General features: G+C 39.4%; 1 protein-coding gene across 1 annotated transcript in view; it reads right to left on the reverse strand.

Moving 5' to 3' along the window:
• Window positions 1-18,837: 18,837 nt before the first annotated feature.
• The window catches only part of HAAO (3-hydroxyanthranilate 3,4-dioxygenase), a 33,579-nt gene continuing 31,375 nt past the window's right edge, over window positions 18,838-21,041 (reverse strand). Inside the window, exon 10 of the mRNA XM_086745599.1 lies at window positions 18,838-20,131. Coding sequence (XP_086601725.1) covers window positions 20,053-20,131 — 79 coding nt within the window. The 3' untranslated portion in view covers window positions 18,838-20,052. The remainder of the gene's footprint in view (window positions 20,132-21,041) is intronic.

Raw genomic sequence — 21,041 nt, forward strand, 5'->3', positions numbered from 1 at the left:
ATATTATACAGTTACAGGGGTTTTTTGAATGAGAGAGGAAAAAAATTGTCCTTCTAGAAATCATGCAGAAGGCCTATGTCATTTAGATGTCTTTTAAGCTTTGGTTTGAAAACTTCTGGCCCTCTACACAGTAATTACTTCCTTTGAGGAAGTGCACACATTCTGCTACTCACACTAATTACTGATTAGGAAAAGGCCAGAGAGCTCAGTGATGAAACATGTTTCATGCACTTGTTTTTCTTTTACTAAGCCAAGTTCTGCAAAGCTGGCAGCAATTACAAATAGTGCCTTCTGTAATCATCACCCCTCACTGCAATTTGAAAATTCATCAAAAATAACAAGGTAGTAGCACGTGTCTCATCAAAATGGGCTTTGCATGCTATGTGTACTTAGTACACGTGTACTTAGTGGCAGGCAGGTAGTTAGTCAATAGGCCGCAGAGATGAGTAAAAAAAAAGGAAAATTGCCTCATTTCTTCAACTGTGCTACTCACTATGAAGATTGAGGGAACAGATGCTGTTGTAAATATGAGGAAAGGGAAGGAGCAATAGTTTGGCTGGATTACAGTCTTGAACTCTAGACACCTAGTTTGTCATTTTAATTCTGATAACCAGAATTGCCAGCTCTTCTTCAGTCATACAATACTTGTCAGCGAGACAGTGAGGGAGGGAGGGAAGAAGCGATAAATTCCAGCATATTTCCTACTTCCTAGATGTCTTGAGATATCTTCCTAGATATCTTCTTGAGATAATGCTGGAAGGTTTCTAAATGAGATGAGTTAAACCTTAAAATAGATGGGTAAAAATTGAAATCTCAAATACTTTTTTCTTTTTACAAAATATTATTTTAAAATTAGTTTTGTGATTAGGAGTTTTAGTATCTGAAAGTAGCAATATTGACTGTTAAGAGGTAAACTCTTGAATTTTTTGCAGAAGGCAACTGGTTCCATTGGAGATAATAGACAGTGTACCAGATACAACAAAACCTTTGTAAATGTGTCCTTTGTTTAGGAAATGTATTCTGATACAATTTCCTATTGAAATCAGTACCAATTCCCCTAACTTTACCTGGTATTACTTTAGATTTGCTTTAATAAAAAGTTGGGACAAATAGTGAAGCCAAAGTGAGATAATTTACATCTTGCTGCATGTCAAATCAACATGTCTAAAAATATTTAAAAATCTAGGCAGCCTTAATATTTGCAGAGCAGTGGCCAAATGTGAAGAGTCTTGTCTGGAGTTTACAAGGTTTTAGAATTTCTTTAAAAAGAAAGATAAATTGCCCTCTGGAGAATGAAACAGTAATTTATGTCCTCTTGAGCTGCAGTGCCAGAAGTAGAAAACTTTTACTGAGATTTTATTATAATTCGGTATTAACACTGGCTGTCTTTTGGCTGCTTTGAGGTAATTTTCATTTAAGATTCTTGACTTTTGCTTGGTAATGTTGGGTAGAAAAAAGGTCTCTTCTTGTATGTTATTATTTCCTTGGTATCTGTATCAGGGGATGAATAGGTCAAACCTTTCTAATTTGAAGTCTCCATTTGAAGAATGACAAAAAGAATAAGCACCTGACACAGAGACACTGCTTTACTAATCTCAGCCTTTCAAATTTTATCAGCCATAATTAAAATCAACATTCATGTGGAGAATTAGCTTGTGTTTAATTATTTTTTCCCCTAAACCAATATAGACAAGTTTTGAAAACATAAAACCAAAATTTTGGGTTTAAAAAAAGTGTAAGATACTGTGGGAATCTTTGGAAGGTGCTTTGCTTGGAGAAGTCTAACATATAAACTTTATAAGAAGACTCACGAACTAGTATCTGTTCCATCTTAGTGTTCAGATGTTGCATATTAATCCCAAAATCCTAGACTGACTTTTTGCAGGGTGGTTGGGGTAGGCTTAACTATGTATTGCCTGCCTCCCTCCTGAGATATGGTACACAAAACTGGAAGCAAGACTTTACCTGCAGCCTTGTGAGTTCCCCATAGACTAGAAGAAATTCCTTCAGGATTTTGTTTGTGCATCTCAGTACAGTCTGTTATGTCCTTTCTAATGCCCTGCTAATGATCCATTTTCATCCTGTGATCCACAATTACCTCCAAACCTTTTCCAGTAGATCATTTGCATAGCAAGTTGTTGCCCATGTTTTTATGCAGTTGATTTGATGGTGCTTATGTGCGTTCATTGTTGTTCAGTTGTCCCCACTGAATTTCACTCTATTGTTTTTTTAGAACTTTCTACAAAGGTATCCAAGAAAACTTTGCATTCTAAACCTAACATCTAGGATTCTGGAATTTTACCTGGTTTGGGATTTTGTGTGTTTTAAATTCACATGCTGTCCATTGCATCATCGAGATTACTGTGATTTATACAGCATTAAATGCAAGATCATTTTGCCAGTCAATGGCTAACAATCCTCTGCAGTATTTTATTCAACTAGTTGTAAGTATTTCTTGAAGTTCACATGAGAGTATTTTCACCTACACAATAGTTTCTTGATTTGCTTCTCTCCTATATGAACCAGTGTCTAGGGCCTTAGTGGGGTCAAAATATGGCAGGTACTATTTCTCCTTTATTTGCCTTGTCTCTAGAAGGAAATTAGATTGGCTTTACGCAATGTTAGTTTTTGTTAACCCATTCAAGCAATTGTTGACTTACACACTACATGTATTTTTGTAGATAAATTACTGGTTCATTACACTGTTCTATGCTAGGTAATGAGAAGGGCTAGTAAGATACAAAAAGATCAAGAAAAGCAGAGATTTCCATTTACCATACATAGGATCGATAAGACCCAAAGATTGAACAGAGTGGACTGTTTCTAGTCATACTAGAGGGAAGTTGAAGATATTTATTAAAAATATAAAACACTTGTATTATTTTATTTTCTTCTATTTAACTATTCTTTGGAATAGTTAACAAGATCTAACAAAAATTGGAAAGAATATACTTTAAGGAAGCTCAATGGAGATTTTTCAAAATCATGTAGTATCTGGAATTTGCAAATTTAAATTGTGGTGAAACAATCTATGCTGGTTTTGGCTGGGATAGAGTTAATTTCCTTCATAGTAGCCAGTATGGGGCTATGGTTTGGATTAGAGGTGGAAACAGTGTTGATAACACAGGGATGTTTTCATTATTGCTGAGCAGTGCTTACACAGAGTTAAGGCCTTTTCTGCCTGACACCACCCCACCAGCGAGCAGGCTGGGGGTGCACAAGAAGTTGGGAGGGGACACAGCCAGGACAGCTGACCCCAACTGACCAAAGGGATATTCCACACCAGATGACACAATGCTCAGCATGTAAAGCTGGGGAAAGAAGAAGGAAGTGGGGGATGTGTTCGGAGTTATGGTCTTCTCAAGTAACCATTACATGTGACTGAACCCTGCTTGTCTGGAAATGGCCGAACACCTGCATACTGATGGGAAGTGGTGAATGAATTCCTTGTTTTGCTTTGCTTGTGTTCATGGCTTTTGCTTTACCTATTAAACTGTCTTTATCTCAACCCACGAGTTTTCTCACCTTTACTCTTCTGATTCTCTCCCCCCATTCCACTGGGGAGGAGTGAGCGAGTGACTGTGCGGTGCTTAGTTGCCAGCTGGGGTTAAACCATGACAACAGACCAGCCTAACAAGTTTAAAGCATCAATTCCTTTTAAAACGGGGGAAAATGTAGGGGTGTAGTAGAAGAGTTAAAGTAAAGTTAGTCAAGTGGATTCAGTAGCCAAGATTACACTCTAGAAGTGTTTTGATACAGTGTGATGTGAGAGGAGAACTCTAGACGTATATGTTCTGATTCTTATATAGTTTATTAATTCTAGGAAAAAATAAAGTACAGCTGAACAAATGCACAGAAAAAATGTGGGACAGCCAGTCATCCCTGGAGAAGTTAGTAAGGTAAAATGATGTGATAGTGCAATTGCGGTACTTTACCATAGAAAAACTTAATTATCAACAGGTTTTCAAACAAACAGACTTTATAATATAGCCATTGCTGTCAGATCTTGAAACAGGTAGTGTTTTTCTGAATTACAGCAGAAATGAACTGCTTAAAGAAATCAAAGCTTTTATTAAAAGGAGGAGAGAGGGGAGTACTCTAGCCCTCATCATTGTTGAGAAAAATGAAATGTAACCTAACTTCAGAGTAAGGCCTGAGAACTCAGGATAATAAAATGAAACTCTAAGAAATTGGCATAAAAATCAAGATGGTGCTTGACCTACTAGACTTTGAGTGTATAGGGAGTTATAATACTGAAATGTACTGCTAAACCTAAACATATTATGTTAGGTTAGCAGTGCTAAGACAGACCAGACCACAGAAAGCCATATAGCAAATAGATTATATGTATAGAACGATTAAAGAGAAGGTAATGTGTTATTGATCACTAAAAAGGTTGTCCAATAAATCTAACTAAATCTCTTCTAAAGTAAAGGCATAAATATTAAGGGGAATAAAAATCTAGTGTAAGGGTAACAGACCAAAAAGCAATAAGCAGCATGAGCTGATGATGGAGGAAAAATTATGTCAGATAAACTTGATTAATAATTTGGAGATGGAATTACAGATGGCTGCAATGAAGCAGATGTAACTTGTATGGCTGTCAGATCCTACTCCTGTTTATATAGATGAAAATCCCAACTGACTCTGTTGACATCCATTGAGTTTTCGCTGATTGAACTCAGAGAACAGGGAACACATCCCTAGTGTTCACTGAAACAGGATTTTCATTGTAAATATCCATTAAAATGTGTCTATGCATATTAGCATAGTCAGGTAAATTTACACATCATAGAAAGAGGATAAATGTATAGATGTGTGGTTTTGGAGGAAGGAAATGAGCTATGGATAATAATGCAAACTTTTTTTTACTTGAAAACAAGATGGTCTAAATGAGAAATTCCTAAAAGATACTGTGTTTACTGAGAGGATGTAGTGCACTTGAGAGAGTGCTACATGTTTTATGGTCTGGGATGTGGTATGAGGGTATGCCAGGAGAGATGGAGAATGCAAACCATGCTGGGGTAATATGATAGAGGATTGCAAAGGCTGAAGGGAGACAAACCTGTAACCTCATTCATCCTGCAGGGAGTGGTTGTTAGGAGTGCTCTTCCCTCGAAGTACTCCCTAATTTTGAGGGGCACTAGCTGGAATGCCCCATAACAGAGCTGTGGGATGAGGCTGGGAATAACTGCCTCACATGCAGCACTTGCCTGTTCAGCAACAGAGGTGCATCCTGAATCACAGGGTAATCCAAGAAATTTACTGACTGAACTCGTGCCATGCTCACAGTTCCAAAAAGTGAGTAGTTTCCTTTTTGCAATGGGAATTAAGATCCCCTAGACAATGTCTAAATTGCTGATAATGTACATACTCAGATTATGAAGGATATGAAGGTGTGAGGTAGTGGCAGGAAAGTAATATTGCAGAAACACATCTGATTAAAGTAGAAATACAGGTTAAAAGAAAATTACTTTACATAAAAGTGATTTTTTAATGCTAAGAAATATTAGGATTATTTTGAAACCAGTTTGGATAATGCTGGATTTCAAATTCCCAGTTATTCTGCGTATAAACACAGGTCTTGAAGCAACATTTTGGCTCACTGACTCCCATGTTACTGCCGCCAGCCATGGCATACAGTTCTCTCTCTAAAATGGAAACACAAGTGCTGATAAGCTTCAAAGTTATGAAGTTAGTACAAAGGGATAGAATAATTGTAAGTTAATAGTGTCTACAGCATAGGGATACTTTAAAGTATACTTAATGCACTGTATGCCAAACACTGAGGAAAAGACACTAGGACAGGAGAGCACATAGCTGTTGCTATATAGCTGGAAGGAATTATTTGATTGCTATATTACTGCTCACCTGAGAATATTGCTAATTTGATGTTTACACATCAAGAGATAATATCTTAGTACAAAAGCAATTAAAGTGGCAGGAACCTTTCTCTTAGTCATCTCTGTTCTTCTTTAGATGTCTTTTTCTCAGTCAGGCATCTGTATTTTCACAACATAGAGTGATTAGAGAAGCAAAGTTTTAACACAATAACTCTTTAGCTCAGAGGACTATGCAGTCTTTGCATCTCACTGCTGGATACTTAGGATAAGTACTGAGCATACAGACCTTTGGAAACGCCAGCTCTGAGAAGAAACAAACATATACTGTGGGTGAAGGAAATGGAGGACTAATGAGGCTTTTCTCATGTGCCTTTCTTTGCTTGTTGCGTAGCTCCCTTTTTCTAGCTTGCTATTTATCCTACAAGCCTCAGGGAAACAGATAATCTCCACCTAAGTTTTCACAGTGCCTTGCTGAGCATGAGAGCCTTACATCATAGAGTATTTGCTTTATGGATCTCTCACATATAGCAGGATTTGCAGTCTGTGTGGCTTTTCTTTTCCTTCCTGATCTTCAGCAATAGCACAAACCTAAGCAGTGAGAGGGTTAGCTTTCTCCCAGAGGACAGGGAATCCTAAAGAAAAACTCCTCTGAACACGCAGCAATAGCAATGTCTATCCAAGCCACGCAGGGCCACACTATGTCTTATCCACATGCTCTGTAGCTGTATGTGGTAGTGAACACCTTAAAAAACTTACACATAGTATATTAAAGAACTCAGTATTTTCATCCCTGGTGAAGAAAAGCACTTACAAGGAAGTACAAAGAGGATATGCCATCTTCCCATGCCTGGGTTGAGGGGCAGTGACATCAGCTGTGAGAGGCAGTGAGAATAAATGTCCCCTCCCTGCTCAGCTTTGCCAATGGAGTTGTTTCTGTGCCCAGTCCCTGCTTGCAGGACATTAGCTGATGAGCTGGTATAGGGATTTGTGCATCAAATATGCCTTTTTTCTTCTCTAGCTCAGCTCATCCTTTCCTTCACCTGATTTGAAGGGCACCTATAGCAAAAGCTCAGCTGCCCATCACTGCAACGCTGGGAAAAGTCCCTTTAAAACTTGCCGTCTTCCTTTTTCCCAAGAGAGTAAAAGTTAAAGTATTTTTCAGTGCTAAAAACAGGCAGAGTAGAATTGTTCAAGGAGTTCATGTGAAGTCTGGGTGTCATACAGCTGGCTTCCTCCAGCTGACGTATCTGCTGATAGTCTGACTTATTTCTCTTTCTTGATACATTTCTCCACCACTATTATGTCCTTCATGAATGAGTCCTTAAATGCCTTTTAAAATGAACAGTATGGTTTTGTCATTGTTGACCAGGCAGAGGATAAATAGCTGAGATGGTATATCACAAAGAACATTTATTTCCAGCAATTTTATTGTAAGAAACTGTCTCTGTGAGCATAGCTGTGAATAATATAACCCTTACAGGACAAAAAGGACATCTGCTCAGGTCTTCCGTGAAGTGACAGTTATATCAACTTAATGGAGAAAACTTCCAACAGGAGACTATTAAGTTTTCCTGAATAAATTAATGTTATGCACTTTTAATGAAGGTCTGAAGTAGATGTGAGAATTAAAGAGAATATGAAAACAAGGTATTCTGTGGAGCCTTACTTGAGTTGATATAAAATTCTCTCTTTCAGATGTTTGCATAAAAGTAAAGTGTATTTTTCAATCTGGCTTTAATGATCTATATCACCTACACTATAGTGCAGAATGAGAGCTTTTAAAGTATAACTTTAGCTGATGAGTAAAGGTATCAGCCATTGGCTCTGTGAGGTGAACACATTCAGCTGGATCAAGTAATCACTGTGAAGACCAGAGCTGAGAAGAGGTAGTTGGGGCCAAGTGGTTTTAGGACCTTTTCCCTATCAGCCCCATCCCATTATAAATTAACCTTGGATTGCATCTACACTGGTTGGTTGTGATCTCTAAAGTGTCGGCAGGCTGGGATTGGCAGAGTGTGTTTATCTCCTGCCCCTAACTCATGCCTGGTAAAATCAAGACTGCACCTGGAAGGAAGGGAAACAGGTATAAAGGATCTGGCTACTCCAGTTTTGTGTTTGCTAAGCCTGTATCAGATTGCTTTTTCTTCTTTTTCTTCACTCTGGAGCAATGTTTATTAATTTAGGTTCCTCTTTTTACTGTTATGCCAGAATTTCAGTTTGTTCTAGCAGCTTTGATATACTAGTGAGTACTTATTTTTTAAATATTTTAATCACTGTTGGGCACTTGTCATCTCTTTGGGATCTCTTTGCAGGTGAATTGTAATAGACTTGGAAATGTTCTACAAAATCTGGTTTTGTGCCTCTTTGGGTTGACCCTAGTATAATCTTCATGTAGTCTTACATGACATACAGACATACCTGATGTACTGTATACTAGGTAATTTAAGGAACTCATTTTAGCTATATGTGTATATGTAAATGTATTATTGTTTCTTTTTAAAAAAATTATAGAAAACATAAGGTTTTTTGAACTTAGTGAATGATTCTGAAGTTGATTCCCATAGAGAAAAAGGAAAGTTAGTTTACTTGACTCTGAACAAAAGATCTCTGTTTCGGTGATTTACGTGGTATTATTACTGTAGCTAATCATGTCCCTGGGCTCTCAATTTCCAAAATGAATACTTGTCACTACAAGTAGTTGCCATGGAAATTCTCATAGCAGGAACCTCTTCAGTGAAAACCTTATGGCAGATAACCTAAATTATGTCTATTATTTCCCTAAACATATCAGACACTAGAGTGAAAGAGAGTTTATGTGCCTTTAAAACACATGCACAAGAACTACTACTTGCTTGTTCAAGCATACATTTCCTAACCTTACTTTTTCAAATCAGATAAATGAATGTCATATTCTAATAGTGTGCATTTGTTTGAGAAAGCAATACAATGAATTGAAGTTCTTTTAGCTCCTAGCCTCCTAAAACATTTTCAGATGAACCTCTTTCTTTTTTTTTACAGGACTTCTGTATGCTGATCTCTTAGGAACACAAATATGGGAGATGTTACTGGCATTTGAATGCTTTCTGTTACTCTACTGCAGAGTCTGCTGGGAGCAGGTGTAATTTTTGCTAGGCCAGGGTCAAATCTAAAAAATGGAAAATATAAAGAGTCTTTCAGTTTCAATTTATAAGTCTTTTTTTTTTTTTCATTTAGATGATTAACACGTTAATTTTAGAGATTGCTTTGGACGACACTTAATTTTTAGTTGAAAGAAGAATTTTTAGAGAAAGAAGTTAGTTAACTGATTGTGGGGTTTTTTGAGATGTTCTCATTGCTCTCCAGTGCTGTCTTCTCCATGTATCTAGATGTTAACATCAACATCTGGAAGCTGTTCCTTTTCCACAGAATGCAGTAATAATGTCTGTTTTTCTGGCATTTCTGTAAAGGCTACCTTGGCTGTAATAGGGATGTTAAAACACCAAATGTTTTGTTCTTCTATCTTGAATCATAGAATGGTTAGAGTTGGAAGGGACCTTCAAAGGTCATCTAGTCCAACCCCTCTGCAAGGAGCAGGGACATCCCTGACTAGGTCAGGTTGCTCAGAGCCTCATCCAGCCTGGCCTTGAACGTTTCCAGGGATGGGGCATCCACCATCTCTCTGGGCAACCTGTTCCAGTGTTCTACAACCCTCATTGTAAAAATTTTTTTCCTAATATCCAATCTAAATCTACCTCCCTCTATTTTGAAACCATTACCCCTCATCCTATCGCAACAGGCCCTACTGAACAGTCTCTCCGCATCTTTCTTGTAGGCCCCCTTGAGGTACTGGAAGACCACTGTAAGGTCTCCCCCGAGCCTCCTCTTCTCCAGGCTGAACAGCCCCAACTCTCTTAGCCTGTCGTCATAGGAGAGGTGCTCCAGCCCTTTTATCATCTTCGTGGCCCTCCTCTGGACCTTCTCCAACTGGTCCATGTCCTTCTGATGTTGGGAGCTCCAGAACTGGACACAGTACTCCAGGTGGGGTCTCACCAGGGCAGAGTAGAGGGGCAGAATCACCTCCCTCGACCTGCTGGCCACACTCCTCTTGATGCAGCCCAGGATGTGGTTGGCCTTCTGGGCCACAAGAGCACATTGCTGGCTCATGTTGAGCTTCTTGTCCATCAGCACTCCCAGGTCCTTCTCCTCAGGGCTGCTCTCGATCCATTCTCTGCCCAGCCTGTATTTGTGCCTGGGATTGCCATGACCCAGGTGCAGGACCTTGCACTTGGCCTGGTTGAACTTCATGAGGTTGGCAGGGGCCCACCTCTCCAGCCTGTCAAGGTCCCTCTGGATGGCATCCCTCCCTTCCAGCGTGTCGACAGCACCACACAGCTTGGTGTCATCGATGAACTTGCCGAGGGTGCACTCTATCCCACTGTCCATGTCACTGACAAAGATGTTGAACAGGGCCGGGCCCAACACGGACCCCTGAGGGACGCCACTCGTGACTGGTCTCCACTTGGACATCGAGCCGTTGACCACCCAATAAAGTACAGTATTAGAGTGAAGTTAGAACCCGCAGATTAGAAACGTCACATTGGAGCCTACCTTGTGTTAAGCAGCCTTCACTTGCTGATGCAGTTCCATCACTGTGCCAGACTTTAGCTATAATGTCTATGTAGATAGAGAGACAAAGTGTCCTCTGTTGCAGTGCTATGAGATCAGAGTACTTCCATTAGCTACATATTTACACAAATACAGCTGAGAATAGCGTTTGTCCCAAGATAGACACATGAGGAAGTTAATAATATGAGTTCAATGTAAAGTGTTAGGAAATAATTATGGCAAATAACAGATTAATGACAAAATACAGTGGCTATTTAAAATAATTAGTAACAGGTTATAAAATATTTTCTACTGTACCTACATGTGTTTTTTTTTTAAGCAAGACGAATATTAGTACCTTTCACAAAAAGTATTTTTATTAGTCCTGCAGGGCAAGGAACTTGAGGATGACTGTTCTTGTAATCATACAAACTGTCCAGCTCCCACTGCACTGATATTGATGTCATGGAAGTAGCATCTGTGACTAACTTGGTGCCAGCTGCAGCAAAGGCCAGTCTCAAATACGAGTGGAAATGGCACTGATGGTGGGTTAAAGTACACAGATGAGGAAGAATAGAAAAGTTTCCTTTGCCACTTAACAGCTTCCCCCCCATAGTAGATAAAAGGAGTACTTCTCTCTCCTGAGCTTTCAGTCTGTCTCTCCATTCACTATATTCCCTTTTAAAATTGAGTCTGTTTAGCTTCCTCTGCCAGACACTCTGGCACTGTTCCTCAGGCGCTTAAATATCATTGCGGATTTGGGCTTCCGAGACTACATCTTATTTCCCTCTGAGGGGGAGGAAGCTTTGCAAGTAGAGTTAATTTTACTATAGAGGAAATAAGTGCCATGAAACCTTTCTATTAGATTAAAACTGATAATAAAAAAACCCAACCTTTGGCCCTCCACGAGGAACGTCCGTGAGCTGCACAGCCCTGCTGCCTGGGATGCTGTGAAAAGACTGGGTGAGGAGGAGCATTTAGTGTAATTGGCTTCCAGTGAAGCCCGGGATAGATCTTCCCTCTTGTATGATCTGCTTTTTCTGGCTTCCAGCAGTATGTATGGAGTGGATCCAACCCACAGAGAGCACAGATGTAGCTGCTCCATAAAAGCTTCTGAAACATCCTGTGTCTGACATAAATAAAAATGACCTTTAGTATCAATCTCTCTCTCTCTGACTGCCAATAATGGGCTAGTCGTGTTACAAAAACACCAAGCACACGCAGTATGCTTGGCACAAATTTCATCAGCATGGGCAAGATACAACAAATTACTGCATAAAAATATTCAGAAGGCGTATATAGGTGTGTTTGTCTGTACAATGTGCGCATATATATATACTACAAATAAACTCTATGCAACTATGCAATGGTATTTTGGGGGATGCAGAACACAGCAAAGCAGCATTTGCATTATTGTAGCATAGATTGATGTAGTTCCATAGATCAGGGCAGCTGCATCTAAAATGGTGAAGATGTAAGTACTGGCAAATTGCTTTCAGTGAAGAATTGGGTGTAAATTGCCTAGCTTATATCCAAAAGATGGAAGAAATAGCTTTAGACAACTGAATGTTGTCATCCACGTTGGAAATAAAAGCCAGAGTAGGTTAATTTTCATTTTAAACTCTAAGTCTGATGGAACAAGCCAATCTGATTCCTGATTCCAGTGCTGGCATACAGTTTCCTATCTTGGTTTAAAAGTAAAGCTAATCTAGTAGTTTTTGGTGGATAAAAAATGGAAATGAATTCTTGCCATTCTGTTAAGCTTTTACTCAGTTTCATTCAGTGTTTACCATTCTCCTCCTGAAGACAGTAACAAGATATTGTTTGATGAAGGAAACAGTTCATTGAATGTTTATTTGCTGCTCAGTAATACAGCTTATAGGGTTTGAACCGTGTGGGTTGTTAGTCACCAATATCAGGAAGCAATCAGTAACTGTTAACATTTTTCTCAGGTTGTCATAAACAAAGCTGATCTATTTGTGGTTTGACAATCTGCTGCTGCTTTTTTTTTTTTTTCCCCAAGTTAAAATGTGTTGTTCACCTTTGCTTTGTAATGTATGCCAAGATGCTATAGACAGCTCAGATCACAAATATGTTCAGGCAAATAATTGCCACAGGGACAATGGCTTTGTAATGATATGTGCTTTCTGTCAGTACCTGCTTTTATTTTCTAGAGTAATGTTTTCAAATGTACTCCATTTGAGGGGTAGTAATTTTCTCCCAGCTCACTAGCAAGACTGTAGTGCTTCCTGCACAGCTCAGTTGATCTTGCTGCAATTCCGCGCAACTGTACCAAGAGGGGGTGGAAATGCTACTATAATAGCAGAGCCTGTGACTGGGATGCTCCTGCAAAGATTTGAGTTTGATTTCCTTCTCCTCTGTGGAGACAGGAGCTGTTCCTGGGGCTTTTGCTTCTTGTGAGACTGCTCTTTTCCTGGGACTTCTGGGTAAAATGAGGTTATAGATCTCTGGCTGTGATTTACAAGGAGAGGATGAGCTTTGCTCAGCTCTTGGAAAAAGTAAAGTACAAGGCCCTGGGATTTCTCAGTGGAGGTGGCTCTCTGCAGCACCCTGAGAGCAAAGCACGGCAGGGTGGCGTTTAAATGACCCTCCAAGCATTTCCTTGTGGTGCAGCTGTGTGTTGTGTGTGCAGTTCTCTTCTTAGCACAGCTTGTTATTGTGGAGCCTATCTGGAGGTGCACAAATCTTCCTTCTGCATGAAGTCCAGATGCTGCCCTGGGGTTTTAGGAGGAAGGAAGAGCTAGGTAAGGTGCAATGACTGTAGTTCAGGATCAAACCCCAGTAGTGTTTGGGAAATGGTATGCTGAAGCTTTCAAGCTTCAGTTCTACACACTGGCGCATGTTTAGTTGCTTTATTCAATTGGATTGTCAAATTTATTTTCAGGCCATAAAGCATAAGGCTTGAACTTACGGGCAGCTTGTCATATAAAAGAGCTTAATTCTGCTATGAGTCAAGTACAAGCTTCATCACCTACATGCTTTAATATTGCCTTCTCAGCAAACTATTTTCCTTCAAGGGGAAAAAGATTAAAACACCTTTAAATGTTGTGCAAAGACTTGACACTGTCCTGCATGACATCCTTGTTTCTAAACTGGATGTCAAATGTTTCTATACATTTGATGGATGGACCGCTTGGTGGATAATTGGCTGGATGGCTGCACTCAGCGAGTGGTGGTCAATGGCTTGATGTCCAAATGGAAACTGGTGACAAGTGGCATTCCTCAGGTGTCGATACTGGGACCAGCCCTGTTTAACATCTTTGTTAGCAACAGGGACAGTGGGATAGAGGGCACCCTCAGCAAGTTTGCTGACGACACCAAGCTGTGTGTTGTGGTTGATGGGCTGGAGGGAAGGGATGCCATCCAGAGAGACCTTGACAGTCTGCAGAGACTGGCCTGTGAGAACCTCATGAAGTTCAGCCAGGCCAAGTGCAAGGTCCTGCATGTGGGTTGGGGCAATCCCAAGCACAAATACAGGCCAGGCAGAGAATGAATCAAGAGCAGGTGTGAGAAGACTTGGGAGTGCTGGTGGATGAGAAGCTCAGCACGAGCTGGCAATGTGTGCTTGCAGCCCAGAAAGCCAACCGCATCCTGGGCTGCATCCTCAGCAGCATGGCCAGCAGGTTGAGGGAGGTGATTCTGCCCCTCTGTTCCGCTCTTGTGACACCCTACCTGGAGTGTGGTGCACCTGCATCCAGCTCTGGAGCCCCCAGCATAAGAAGGATGTGGACCTGTTGGAGTGGGTCCAGAGGAGGGCCACGAAGATGATAAAAGGGGTGGAGCACCTCTCCTATAAGGACAGGCTGAGAGAGTTGGGGCTGTTCAGCCTGGAGAAGAGGAGGCTCCGGGGAGACCTTATAGCAGCCTTCCAGTACCTCAAGGGGGCCTACAGGAAAGATGGGGAGAAACTCTTTAATAGGGCCTGTTGTGATAGGACGAGGGGTAATGGTTTCAAAATAGAGGGAGGTAGATTTAGATTGGATATTAGGAAAAATTTTTTTACACTGAGGGTGATGGAACACTGGAACAGGTTGCCCAGAGAGGTGGTAGATGCCCCATCCCTGGAAACATTTAAGGCCAGGTTGGATGGGGCTCTAAGCTACGTGATTTAGTTGGAGATGTCCCTGCTCCTTGCAGGGGGTTGGACTAGATTGACCTTTGAAGGTCCCTTCCAACCCTAACTATTTTATGATTCTCTAAATACTTTTTTTTTGCCATAGTTGTACAGCACTGCAGAAGTCCTATTTTTATCTGACATAATAAAGATGTACCAAGATTCCTCACTGAAGCTCCCAATGTGCTTATGCTCAGTTTACTTTCTCATAGCCATGACATCTTTCTCAGTGCCTTATAAGATTATATAATGCAGTGGTTTTAGAACCCAAATAATTTCACCCATTCTTCAGCATAATTTATTTCCCAAACCAGGTACATTTTTTTTTGTGTGTGTAATGGCCATGTACATGCACCTGTTTATCAACTCTACAAATAAAAAGCAGTGTTCAAATCTTCAAGCATGTAATTCTGATGCAACTTAAAATTAATTACTGGGCCAAAGAGATGTATTTAACTTAGAGCAACAGCAATTTAGAAAGAATTGTTCTCTGATTTGCAGACCCCAAACCGGAGAGCTGTCTGCAGAAGGGAATCTGATTTGTGCTTTGATTTGCCTAATGACTTTGCTGTTTCCGGGCTTGTTTCTGAAAAGGCCCTGAATACAAACTGTCTGACTTCATCTGTGTATGTGTGTATATCCCTACCTTTCAATCTTCAAATTCCAGTAACATAAAAATGAGTTTTTATGCACTTACACACTTTCTGGACAATCACTGAAAATATTGATTACTGGATCCAGCTTAAGATATTTCTGTACCAGATAGTGGTAGGACCTGTAGGTCAGCTATTTGCTCTGAGCTTCAGGCAGATATTAACTTTGTCTTCTTCATTATTACTTTAAAATCAACAATTTTACTTTTGGTCCAACCAGCTATTATTCTGCATGCTTCGATGTTGAAGAGTAGCTCTGCAAGTACTTGTGTATTCAATCAGAAACAGACCAGGAGGTGATGACCTTCATTAGCCTGAAGTGTTCAAGTGCACTCTGGATTGTTAACCAAAAATAAAATACAGAGAAACCCCAAAGCCCTGAAATATCTGTATTATGAATGCAAGCTGGTTTTGTAGGAATTTGTTAAATAGCTTAAGTAATTTTTTCTTCTTTACTTATATGCAATGATGGTGGGAGGGTTGCTTTCTGTGCATCTGTTCTATAAAACAAAAGTGGCTGGAGAGCTGAAATCAGAGTACAATGAATGTTTTTAACAACAGAATGAAAGCCTTTCTTATCTTCATGCAACAAGAGAAGATTGGTGTACAGGTGTGAGTAAAGGCTGTGTGGGTTTGAGGAACCTGAATTTACCAGTTTGCTAATCAACTTAGTCTAGTTTTCTGCCTCTGGTAGGGTTTGTTACTTCAAAGGAAGAAGAAAGATCTAAAAATAAAGCAAGCATGGAGAAAAAAGGGTTCTTCTCTTGACTTTTACAAGCTGTCAATTTATACATTGCAAGACGAAATGTACTTAGCTTAAGATAATTATCTTGCCTTAACTCTTCTGTGTTTGTGGTTTTCTGTTGGTTTTTTTTTTGGGGGGGGGGTGGGTTTTTTTGTGTTTTTTTTTTTGTTTTTTTTTTTTTAAGTTGGACAATCTTGAGCTCTACTGATCTCTGATATGTGTACTACATGATCTGTGAGGGTCATTGTTTTCTTTTATAGTTTGCTCAGAACCATAAACATATGAGTTTTGCATAAAGTTCCTTTTTGTAGGTCTTATTTCAATATTATAGAAACAGACTGTACCAGGATTATTTCTTTTTTTACTATTACGATTACTTCAAGCAATACTAGTTGTTTTGAACTGGTGCTGATGTGTAATATGCAGCTAATTAAAATATTTTTGTTATTTTCTCATATTTAATAAGGAGAAATATAGTGAGACACTATCAATTTATAGCCATAATTCATGTATACCAGCATAAAGCTCAAAATAAGAACATAAGTACCCTATCAGGTCAGATCTGTCTAGCCTAGTGGCTATAGGAGACACTAATTACTTTAAATATTTTTGATCTATATTGCTGATTTACATGAGCTGAAAGACTGACTGTAAGATGTAAGTTACTTACTCCGTTTGAAGTACTATAAATAATGCTTATATCACTCATTATACCATTTAAATGCTATAATAGTAGAAATCAAAAGATATCAATAGCTAAAAAGGAATGGTTTATATTTCTGTTTAGAAAACTTAGCAGTATTCTCACTGGGATTAAACACTTCAAAGGCACTGAACAACCACAGCATTTCTTGATACTTTACTCAACAACTTGCAGGATTGAGCCACGTCATCTTTTTGCCATTTGAAGTGAAGGGGAAAGCTCCTGCTGACTTCCAGGATAGGTAAAATTCAGGCTTGGAATAACTCTCTGTGGATGCTTGAAGGTAGACTCAAACTCCTTTGTGTATATTTCTAAGCTTTCAAGTCAGCTCCAGCTTGTGATTCCAAACAACTCTGCATGTGTTTTAAGGTATAATTAATTTAAGAAGCATGGTGCAGATATGGCTTCTGATCTGTGTAGGCTTTATTGTAACACTGCTTAGAATATATATTTGTATAAAGGCTTTCCTTTTGAGTCTCAGAGAAGCAGTGAGCAACAGGTGGATTATCTATGCAATAGTGTACTAATGAGGTTAGCACAATCCTGCCAAAATGTAGTCAGTTTACTAAGTGTGAGGTGATACAATACCTGCACAATTCAGATAGAAAATAAGTGTCTGAATCAGGGTGCAGGTGTGCCTTGTATAGGAAGAGCTGTAAAGAAAAACAGTCATGTATATGCATAGGACATTATTTTGTGCTGGTGTATTGTCATGGATGTGCATGAACAAGCACAGCATCAACAGGAGTGCATTAGGACACTTTGCAGACAACATGCCTAACTAAGCCTTTGCCACTGACCTAAGCCTTGAAATCTTTGTTTATGAGGCATGATTAGCATTGGAGTTCCCAAACTGTGATCCCAGCAACTCTGGTGCCAAAGTATCTACTGAGCTGACTACACGTACACAGAAATAGCACCTAACAGCTGAAATGACTCCAAGAACCAAACTCACATCTAGCCAACTACCTCATAAGCAAAGGAGCATGGGTGCATCTAACTATAAATGTACAATTGTTGGGGCAGTTTACAATATATATAATACACAGGAAGACTAAAGCACCTGAAAAAGACTCACTTGACTGATCAGGAGCCCCCTGGAACTATTTGAAGACTTGGAAAAAAGAGGTTGCAGGTTTCTAAATCACAGTGGTCAAACACCTTGGAAGAAGTACATTATAAGATCTCTCTATGCTCTCATTTGTGCTCTGGCTACCAAATAATTATTGAATTGGGGAGGGGAGCAGGGCACAAGGAGAAACAAAACAACTGAAGTAATTATAAAAAAAAATATCCTAGAACACAAAATTATATTCTCCAAGTACTTGGTATCTAAGCCTTTTTATAAATTTTCTCATGCTGGTTTGATCCTGATTCTTAGGCATACTTTTGGGACTAGAAACCTCTTACCTAGTTTTTAGATGACAGCAGCTCCTCAAAAGAAGTTAATTGATGACCTGCTCAGTCCTGGCTTCTGAGCACAGGCAGTGGCAGAACTGCAGGTGATGGAGTTCTGGCTTAATGTTTCCGGTCTGGTTATTGCTCTGATTTGAGGTACTTAGCAGTACTACTACTTGGGTAGAATTCAGGTGTTCAAGCACAAGCTGTCATAAAAGGACTTCATCACAAACACATTTTGAGTGGGGCTTTAATTTTAAATCTTGTGAGGTATCTAATGCATTTCCGTGACGCTCAGTGCCTCTGGATGCATGAAGAGCTGTTGATTATTCTGGACATTGTTCTATATGTTGCTGTGTTTTATTCACTTATCATTCAGTGTGAAATATGTAAATAATTCTGTGGTTACCCTCTAACTGTTGGACTAAAAACATAACATTTTGATACCCTAGATCCCCCAATCAAAGATGTTCTCTCAAGGAGTAGGCAATTCTGCAGGCACACAGACATATCAATACCAATGGTAATCAGATAAATTACTCCCTTGTTCAAAGGGAGTGTTATAGCTCCTTTTCATGTGTGAGAGCTCACACCCACAGTAGCCTTAAGGACTAGGCTCAGTTTATCAAGTTAGGTCCCCTTTTATTAGAAGGATGTAGCAAAATTCTGCGGTATGCTTTACTAGAAAAGCTAGTGAACTTAAATATAAGTTACAGATTAAAGCTAAGCCATCTGAGACTTTCTCATCCGAAGAATGAACACTTTGATAAAACACATATGACATCTTAGTTTATTGTGCTTTGTAGGTGATAGATATATTAAAGAAAAATTCTGAATATTAGAGTTACCAAAAAATCAAGAAATGGTAACTTTTTGCTTTTTCAAGCACATAATTGATAATATCTGCAGACTTTAAGCAACCTGTTTTCTGATGGTAATAATGTGAAGGATGATTAAAAAAAAAAAAAATCCCACAACCAAACATCCAAACCAAACAAACTAAAACCCTCTCTGGAGAGTTCCTGGAATAAAAGCAGGAAAATATAATTTGACACTTGTTACATCTGCAAGAAACATCATCGTTGAAAAAGAAGCAGCACTTAATAGAAACTGATTATAATAATATTTCTATTCCCTTGTCCCCCAATGCATTTCTTAGGCTACTTTGACTTGAGATTTCTGCTGCACAGGAGCACCCGTGACCCAGATGCTCCTGTGTTGGTCATATTGCAGTGCTACATTCTTGATAGTGTAAAGACAGCATGCAGCGAGGTATGTGTGGCGTGTGGTTGATACTGCATTGCTGAATTTGGTAAACTGATTATCAGTTACCTGAAGCAAGTATAGTGGTGGTCCAAGTAATGCCTGATGTTGTTGCAGGCACTCCTTCCCCTTTTACTAATACACCTTCCTCTCTTTCACAAAGCACTGAGATCCTCAAGCAGTGCAGCAGTTTGCTTTGTTTTTTAAAGGGCATTTTAGCCAAAGGCCTCGGAAGATCTGTGAGCCAATTAAAGCTCCCCTACTGTGGGCTGGGTAACTAACTTTATACCCAATTTATTACAAATGACAAAACTGAGACAAAGAAATGAAGACTGTTACCTAAGTAGGCATAACAGTATCTGTCCTATCTCCTTTTCTACATCTTGCAGCAGAGACTTGCATTTGAAAAGCCTTTAACTTATTCTAGGTAGTATCATATATATTGTTATATAAGTAATCCTGCTATTTAGATGTTTTCGTTTCCTTTCTCATAAGAACAACTGTTCTATTTGTTGTTGTTTTTTTTTTAAATTAGTGATTATAGATTTTGATGAAGCTTTAACTACTCGGGGGGAAAAAAGTTTTAACTGGGCACAGCACTTGACTCTACTTAATTCAGTGTAATCATTGTGTTAGACTATTCAAATTTCCAGGCATTCTGACTAAAAGATCATTAAGATAAGACAAGTGGGTTAAAACTTAGTTATCAAAGTCAACTGGTGCAGGAGCTAGGTGAAAGGCTGCTTGCGTTTTGGATCCTGAGCAACATAGAGAGCAACACATTCTTCTGTTCTCTTCCAGCAGTACCTGGAATAAGAGAGGGAGAGGGGGAGGGGGGGAGAGAGAGACAGAGAGAGAGAGATGATCCATTGTGTAGAGGAGGGAACCACACATTCAAACTAACTACTAAAACATTGATGCTACTGAAAACAAGGGGAAAACAAACAGGTTCTGTTCTGACTATGCTTTTCTCTTTCCATATTGGTGTATCTTGCGATATTTCGGGGAATTACTCTTCCATCTTCCATTACTACCATCAGTAGTGTAAGCCAAACATCATGACATGGTAAGGAAGAATGTCTTACAGATGAACCAAGGAGAAAGGCATCTATTCTGATCTTGATGATGTGAGGATTGGAACATAATCACCTCAGTACAGATACTATTTTAACAAAATAAGTATCTACAAATTCAATAGTATTTTTCTTGTGGTCATCAATTTTGTATTAGCTGTTCCAGCTGTTCTGGCAGTTGCAGAGATGACCAGAGATGAATCAGGGTGCAACAGTGATGCATAGAATAAAAGGTGCCTGCTGTACACATCTGAGAAAATGTCTTAATGCAATATGAACTGTGCTGGCAGATCTCTGCACAAGCATCATGCCATGATTTTGAAAACACACACTCATTGATTAGACTGCAGGACTCAGAATTAATTTAAGTGATTTCACAGAAGTGATGGAAGTAATGGTGAAGGGAGGAGGTGGTGGCTATGTGTTGGAATCACAGGTGCAGAGAGCCGCTCAGTGTGCAGCTGGATGGTTTCAGCTCTTTCAGCAAAGGTTTTCAGTGCTGCAAAAAAAGTGCAGAATGTCAGCACTACTACTTATTAGACTTTTCCTGTAGGAAATAAGGCCGTTTTTATCATGTGTCTATAATCCGATGCATTGCTTTACCAGTGAGTATACACCATACTTCATCTTCTTCATGGTGGGCA

This window comes from Chlamydotis macqueenii, chromosome 3, assembly GCF_036417535.1.
Source record: "Chlamydotis macqueenii isolate bChlMac1 chromosome 3, bChlMac1.mat, whole genome shotgun sequence".
Taxonomy (NCBI): Eukaryota; Metazoa; Chordata; class Aves; order Otidiformes; family Otididae; genus Chlamydotis; species Chlamydotis macqueenii.